Source organism: Cyclospora cayetanensis, unplaced genomic scaffold, assembly GCF_002999335.1.
Source record: "Cyclospora cayetanensis isolate NF1_C8 unplaced genomic scaffold, CcayRef3 CcayRef3_contig_198, whole genome shotgun sequence".
In the NCBI taxonomy this organism is placed as follows: domain Eukaryota; phylum Apicomplexa; class Conoidasida; order Eucoccidiorida; family Eimeriidae; genus Cyclospora; species Cyclospora cayetanensis.
Window position 1 is genome coordinate 29,356 of NW_020312145.1, and position 8,417 is coordinate 37,772.

Consider the following 8,417-nt stretch of genomic DNA (forward strand, 5'->3'; position numbering starts at 1 on the left):
GGCCTTCTTTGAGGCCTTCTTGCCGTATCTGACGGAAAAGATCGCCGAGCTCACGAAACAAGACATTGCGAACCTTTCGCAGGTGTGTTGCTGGCACATGTAGAGTGAACATAGAGGGATGTAGATATATGGCCGAATCCAGTTGCGCTTCCATCATATTAACGCATTGCACTTGCAGCCCGCCTGCTCCTGAGTGCATGCAGTTACGCCTTCGCTTCCACTGCTTCTAGTGAACCTGCTGTTGTTGCGGCGAGCTCCTGCTACAGGCCTTAACACGCGCAGGCGTGGAGGATAAACGCTTCATATTTCTCCTAGGTCGTCAGTGGCAGACGCTCAGTGCCGCAGCAGTGAGGGAGGGCGAGGAAGGAGGCACCTCTTCCCACAAACCTCCTCTTGAGCGCTTCGGATGAACTGTTGCAGCTACTTCGGGTGAACTGTTGCAGCTTCTTCGGATGAACTGTTGCAGCTACTTTGGGTGAACTGTTGCAGCTTCTTCGGATGAGCTGTTGCAGCTTTCTCGGATGAACTGTTGCAGCTTCTTCGGATGAACTGTTGCAGCTACTTCGGATGAACTGTTGCAGCTACTTCGGATGAACTGTTGCAGCTTCTTCGGATGAACTGTTGCAGCTACTTCGGATGAGCTGTTGCAGCTACTATTCAAAAAATGATGCCGACTGGCTGCCTAGCAGTAGTGTCTCTCAAAGGCCCTGGGCCACTAATTATAAGTTGCACTGCACTGCCTCCCGTGTCAGGTGTTTGTTTTTACAATTTGCGCTGTACACTACTTACCGCGCATAGTAGCGCGCGCCAGCAGTATTTTACTACACCAGAGGCAAGCATGCACACGGCTGCTGGCTGCAAAAAGAAGCAACGGCAGACCTCACTTCCCTCGCTAGCAACAACTCGAAAACCCCTAGTCCTGTGCGTCTCCTACACGGGTGTTTTCGATTTTCCCTGGACGTTCGATGCTGAAAAACTCCATTGCGAGGGCTGCCGAGGCAGCAGCGACACCAGCCTTCGCAGCAACAGTAGTAAGAGCACTCGTAATGCTCAGTGCGTGAAAGAGCAGCACACGCGCAAGGTCTCCCCTGCAGAGGGACTAACGGCAGCTCGTGCGACTGCAGTGGCTACCGCCGCTGTTTGGTGTATGAGCACTTTGTATATCAGGACTGGGGTAACGCCGAGGCTTGCTGCTGCAGCGGCTGGTCAGATACTGCATGCAAAAGCTGCAGCAGCCACTTTTTGGTTGCAGGATCATCCTTGAGATTTGCATGCAACTCGGGTTTCCTGCGCCCCCGCATCGCAGACAGTGCAGCCCAACCATCTGTTTCCCCACTCTGCTGCTGCTGACCTTCTACAAAGCTTGTGCACAACAGCAGACTGGCATCGACAGCCGCAGTCGTTGCGGCTATCGTGAAATAAAAGCGAATGTCGACGCACTTAAGGGCCTCCGGAAGGCACTGTCTGAGGGCCTCTCGAGCTCTGGAGTTGTCAGAAAGACGCAAGTAGCACCTGAGCAAAAACCGACATTCCCACACTCGAGGCGTTGATGGAAGGAGGCAAAGAGGCATATTCCAACATCTCCAATGCTCTAACCAACACACACTGCGGAGCCCCGCAGCCACGCCTGTCCACGCGCAAGAGGGGTCGCACATAAATCCGTATACACACATGTGTATGCACATCAACACACACAAACATGCAAACTCAAAAACACACATACACGCATGATATGTATACATGTATTTAATATCCACATAAACACACACATTCACATATATACACACACTCACATCACATATATACACACACACATCCACATATATACACACATTCACGTCACATATATACACGCACATTCACATATATATACACACACATCACATATATACACGCACATTCACATATATATACACACATTCACATCACATATACACACACACGCATTCACATACATACACACACTCACACATACACATATACACACACACATATTTGCATACATATATATACACACACTGATCGCCATCCCCACAGAGACTTCGACCTTGGGCCCTCGACAGCTCCCCGTACACCCCAGCGCGTCGATCACCTGACGACATGCTTGAGGAGCCGACTGGAGGGAGCGTCCACAGCACTTGTGACCATGTTGCACAACACTGTAGAGACAGCATAAAACCGTTCGGCCGTCGCGCAAATGTAAGACAGGCCCAGATCGTCAAGCAACACCTTTTGGACGATGAAAGTGGCTACCTGCGCACACAAAATCGGGTATTCCACACAAGCAGATTTCTTGAACAATTCGCAGGACCTGCCCCTCTAGAGCAGCCCCCGTCTCCTTCTCCCCAAAGCAGCAACACAAGAAACGAATACTGATGAGAACGAGACAAAGAGAGAAGCGAAACACAATTATATATGTATATAGAGTCACGCTATCCCCCGCCTTGCCCAGCGCTAGGCCCGGCACGGGCCGCCTCTGTATGCAGAGGTATGTGAAGGGTGGTGCCTAAGGAGGATTCTTTTTGTTTTGAATTACAGTTTTGGAAAGCTCGGAGCCTGTTTCCATGATTCTGAGACAGAGCGGAATGATTTCCGTTTGCAAAAGGAAGGAAACCACCGGAGGTTCATCAGCCTTGACGATTGCGCCGATGACACCCAAAGATGTTAATCGCAGGTACTCAAAGGGCCGCGTCTTCGACACCGTATTCAGGAACGGATACAGGAAAAGGGGAATATGGGCTGTTGCAGTTTACACAAACACACACACATACATATATACACACAAAAATAGACATGTACAACACATACACACACACAAGATACACACAACACATGCATATACACAAGAGATACACACACCACATGCATATACACAAGAGATACACACAACACATACATACATACATACATACACACACATCATAACAGAAGCATACAAAGAGCCATGCGTAAAAACAGGTCAGACACCCAGCGTGCTCCCCCTTTCTCTTCCCCCCCCGAAAGCACAACTCCACCGCGGTAGGCCTATACATGGATGCAAGCGGGGAGGGTAAAAGATACCGCTGTTTCTTATGACGGACGGACAGGTAGAGGAGAGACAGATAAAGAAACACGAACCGAAATTCGATCACATATTTACAAGTTCTCTCCCGCATCTAAGGCATCGACCCTCCTGCCCGCAGCCCTCTCTTTGCATTACCGTTCAGAAGAAGCTGTCGAGTATCCGGATGCGACGCTACACATTGCAGCAATGCCAGCGAATTGCATACTCTGTTGGATGCCTGGGTGGTCAATGACGGAGGGGAGAGGAACGGACTGTGCAGCACACACAGATAAGTGTCTCTCGATTGCACACGTGACACGAGTCCCCTTACACATGCGCGCACAAGCGTACGGAAACACAAGAGCTAGCGCTCACTATTCGGCTCTTACAAAACCCAAAGGTTCCCTGACTGAAAGCGAAACATCCACGCGAAAAATAGCCAGCTCGCCAAGCGGCAAGGGCCAAGAAAGCCTCGACTTGCACCCGAGAGGCGAGCAGCTGCTCCGTTCTTTGAAAGCACTTTGTGCCTTGCGCTTACTACGCCGATATGATTTCTTGTAGGATCGCAGCCATCGTGCCAAAGGAATGCCACAGGAGAGGGGCCAAGTCTGCAAAGGCCTCCCGGCGCTTCGAGAGCTCTAAGAGCGCAAACTCCCTCTTTGAAGACACCGACAAATCCAGCACCAGCTGGCAGATGCGATCCTGCTGCTGTTGTTGTTGTTGTTGCTGCTGCTGCTGTTCAACTGAAAGCTCACCCCTAACAGGCCCTGTACCCCACACAGACAGCAAGCGACACGCACGCTCAAACAGCAACACGTGTGTCCATAGATATATACATATATATGTGTGTGTGTACACTGCCAATTCTCGAACAAATCAGGCACCACAAGAACATCTTTTAGCAGCCAGCCACAAGGGTGCACATGTGCCTACCAGAACGCTGGGGAGCATGGTCCTGGTTTCCCGAGGTAAGCAACTGCTGTTGTTGTTGTTGCATGTCTTGCTGCATATGTTGGTGCTGCTGCTGCATATGGGGCTGCTGCTGCATGTGCGGCTGCTGCTGCATGTGCTGCTGCTGCAACTGTTGCTGCTGCATGTGCTGCTGCTGCTGCATGTGCTGTTGCAGCTGCTGCTGCTGCATGTGCTGCTGCAGCTGCTGCTGAAGTTGCTGCTGCAACTGCTGTTGCTGCATAGTGAAGACGGGATTGTCGGCGACAGGAAAAACAACTCCTGAGTTACCCTGGACACACATTGAAGACGGCGCGCGTAGCAGCAGCTATAGCTGCTATTGCAGCCGTTGCTGGTGCTGCGGCAGCAAGTGATGCTCCTGAGTGTTAGTCGAAAGGCGAGGCTTAAGGCCTGCAAGATATCCCGTCCCTTCTGATGATGATATGGGATACTGTGCTCCGTCGCCGTTCAGATCAAAGAACCGGTTCTGATGCTACGAAAGAATCGGAGGCACCCACAGGTCCACTCGAATCCCTCTGTAGGCGCTACTGCTGCACGTTCTGCTTTCCTTTGCTGGCGAAAATGCAGTTCGCTCTTGTGCTTGACTGCAGTCCGTACACCACGAGGAGAACATGGAGGCGCGTGGACCGCAAGACACGTGTTAAGCTTGTGGCGTAGGCCTTATTATTGGTGCCTTCTTTCTGCGCTGTTGCTGCTCCCGTTGCTGCTGCAGCGGCAAGTAAGAGCGAGCACACACGTTGCTGGTAGTATAGCTGCACGCAATTGGTGTTGCTGTTTCCTCTCTGTTGCTGATGCTGCTGCTCCAAAGAACCCCTTGAAACTACAGCAGTCATACAGCTCTATTTTTGTGCAAATGGAAGAGACTTGCCGCAGTTGCTGCGGGCGTAAGGCAGAACACAACGATTACTTCGCATTAGGCGCTCTTGCTGCTGCTGCCAGCAACAAGGAAGCATCGGATTGTCTGAAACACCGCAAAAGTAGGGTCTGTATAGCGCAAAGCGTGTCAATCAGATATTAATCCCTCAAAGCAATGTTCTTGCTTTGCTGCGGCTGCATGCAACCGGTGCGCTGCAACAGTTGCTCCTGTGCATGCATGCGGGCCTGCCTCAGTGACTGTCACCTGTACTGAAACCATGTATGTATTGCATTTCTTTTAGAATATGATTCCAGTACACTGGCTAGCCGCCCCTTCTGGCCAACAATCCCCAACACGTCAAAGAAACCGACGCTTCCTGACGCCGCCAAGCCCGACTTTGTCACAGTCGAAGCTGCATGCATCTATCTGCCAACACAACACATATGTGCAGACTAGCGAAGAACTTGGAGGCCTTGAGGGCTTCCAGACGTACCCCGTGAGTATGGCTGAGCCTTGCAGTTTCGCAAAGAAACGTAGAGTGCATACACCCAATAAGCCCGCAGTTTTAGCTAATGCATACAGACCTGGTGTACCGGTGTAGCTGTGGAGTGGCGTGGAAGCCACAAGCGCATTTCAAGGATAGAATGAAGCATGCACCACCACTCTATTTAGTCGTCGCTCGGGCCAGTTGTACAGAATTCACAGCGCCTGCTGCTACCTGACCCATTTACGTCGCATCAGGTGTCTTGAAACGGCTCAAAGTAAAAACGATATGGACCGTTTGTTTTTCATGATGCAACTGCTCCCACAACTAACTCTGCCGTAACCGTAAAAACTGGGCATTGAATCCTAATGGGTAAATCCTATACCATGCAACAAACGCGTCGAGTAACCGGAGATTGTCGAGGTGGCAGACCCCATGTGCGCTCCAGCCTGTATGCTGCAGTGCCTTCCCCATTACTCCCAAGCTGTTGAGTGATCTCTACCAGAGATGTTAAGAACCAGGATAACGTGCGACAATGCCACAGCAGAAAATGTATGACGAGGGGTGTGTATGAGAGCAACGACATGACAATTGGAGCCAAAATGAGCACATACGTGCAGCCCATACGGCCACAAATGTCAGCCCGAGTGCCGCCGCTCTCTCGCCTTTGCTACTTCCAGGGGCCCTTCATGTTGCTGGTGCTCGGTTTAGCTTGCTCTGTTGCTGCTGCTTTCTCGCTGTCGCTACCACCTTTGCAACGCTCTAAGAAACTTGTACGTTCATAGTACATTGAAGCTGGGCACCACAAGACAATTTAGTGGTCTCCACAGCATACAGAGAGAGCTTGTTTAAGGGAAATAGGCAGCGAGGGGGGAAGGGGGCCGCCTTTACGCTGAGAGCCTATCTACTCCTAGATGGTCTTCTCTTGGAAATAAAACTAAACACGCACATGCCCGTTATTACACCTGCCCGCTCCCGGTGGTGTCGTGTATTGACACAGCCAGAAAAACAGCGAAACCCCTGCCGCGCGGTCGAAGTCTTGCTTCTCCACAGTTCGTGACTCCACACTTGCACCCATCCCCAGTGAGTCATAATTTCCCACTACCACTGGGGGTGCTCGTGCGACCTCCAGGGGGCCCTTGATCGCCCCTACCAGCTCCCATTGCCGATTTTTGCGAGTCTGACTGCCGCAATTTTGGGCGCGACGAGAGGATGTCTTTGATGTACTCAGTGTTGTCATCGCATGCGGCCTTGATATACCATATCAAGTCAACGCGGTCCTACCAAGCGAGCGCACACAAGTCCTCATGCGTGGTTTGAACCCAACTCGAACCTCAATAAGACATACCGAAAGAAGGTGTATATACACGCACTACGTCAGGAAAAAGGAGGAGGGAAGAAGGCAAGTACACCCATACTAAGACGGAGCGAGGAACTGAGAAATATCCATGAAAACACTCTCTCGGTAAAAGCCCGCCAACGCAAGACAGCGCTGTGCGGTAGGACGATTCCTACGCCCATAAAGTTACAACCACAAGCGTCCTGCACGAACTGCCGCCTCCCTGTTTCTTTTCATGGCATCATGTTGCATAGGGCGGTCCTATATATACAACATACTCCAAGCCCTACCTGCCAGTTGTCGAGGCCCCTAAAGTTCATACTCATGGGATGCTGCGTGAACTGCCGAGGGTTCTTCAGGTAGCGCATCAGCGTGATATCTACAGCAGACGCAACCAGACAAATCCCATACACCTTGAAATACTTGGCATCTAACCCGTAACCCACTATTCCCCCCACCCCCCCCCCCGCTATGCAACGCCTCTGCACCAAGGAACCACAGCAACACCCAGGCAGCACACTCCAAAGACCGATGAGCCGTGCAGATTCCCTCCTTCATGCCGCCATCATCGAATCCCACCTGTCCAAACAATTCCAGAGTCTTTGATAGCCTGAGAAGAGTCAATAAGGGACGTCCGCGGGCCAGATCCAGCTGTACGGCCATACACCCCATAGAGGGTAGGCCCTAGCTGTACAGACACACAGATGCACACACATATTTTCCTGAAATTGGAAAGCCCCCGTAGGTAGAAAGTTCCGACGTGCTGGGCGGGGCGCCAAGGAGAAGGAAGCCGCCTAAAGGGGAAACAGCCACGCAAGAAAGTCGTGCAAACAGGAGCAGCAACAAGTCAAGAGTGCCACATACGCAGACACACACACACAGAGAGAGAGAGAGAGACATGCATTCATATGAAGGGAAGCGTGAGTATCTTCTTACCAGAGTACAGCCGGTTTTCACGGGCTCATCTTTTTCAATGACATGGCACTGTGCGCAATGCTTTTTGAATAACAAGCGACCACGAACCGCGTCACCTGCCCCGCAAAAACCGCACAATTCAAACTGTTCCCCGCCGGCTCTTGCAGCAACGCGAGTAGCCGGAAGATCTTCCATCAAACTTCGCTTCATCCCGGAGCCTCTCATCCCAAGTGTACGAACACCCACTCACCGCCCGCCCCCCTCTCCCCCCCTTCACGGAAACGCACCGGGAGGAAGAACGAAGTCGTCTGGAACGTCATCGTCGTTGAACTTCTTCCAGCGAGACATTGTTGTTGGGGAAAAGCGCTGTCAAACGCTGCTGTATGCCCCAAGTGCTACCGCCAGCTCTGGTTGCTGGTGTCAAAGCTCCCACAAATGGCGAGAGCACTGGGAGTGCGCCTGGAGGGCAGTGGATTAGGAAGAAGCCCACAAAGCTCGTGAAAAATCGGCGGTCGAGATACACGCTTCCCGGGGTACCAGTGCGATCCAGCACGGGTGGTTCAATTCAGTAAACATACGTAGGCAGGATTCAGGAGAAATTACTTTTTTACAAAACAAGACTTTAAAGTCTCCCAGAAAAGCTGCAGAGTCGAATCCCCTGCAGTAATTTTGGTAGACTCGTTTCCGCACTGGTTGCGTCAGGGCTGGCAACGGATGCCGCTTGGAGTTGGCTCTCTCTCTTCAACTGTGTTACTGGCAGAAAATCCTGTACCACTACAATTCATACGGCTCCCACAAATGATTTCGTGAA

At 51.5% G+C, this 8,417-nt stretch overlaps 1 protein-coding gene across 1 annotated transcript; it reads right to left on the reverse strand.

The window, feature by feature from the left end:
* Positions 1-913: 913 nt before the first annotated feature.
* LOC34620058 (cell differentiation protein rcd1) lies at positions 914-7,954 on the reverse strand. Its single transcript, XM_026337640.1, has 12 exons — positions 7,894-7,954; positions 7,628-7,722; positions 7,271-7,379; positions 6,982-7,070; positions 6,538-6,632; positions 3,582-3,800; positions 3,200-3,315; positions 2,537-2,739; positions 2,093-2,253; positions 1,441-1,512; positions 1,171-1,287; positions 914-1,049 (listed from the first exon to the last, which is right to left on the reverse strand). The coding sequence occupies exons 1-12, from the start codon at positions 7,952-7,954 to the stop codon at positions 914-916; spliced, it is 1,473 nt and encodes a 490-aa protein (XP_026193425.1).
* Between the last annotated feature and the right edge of the window lie 463 nt (positions 7,955-8,417).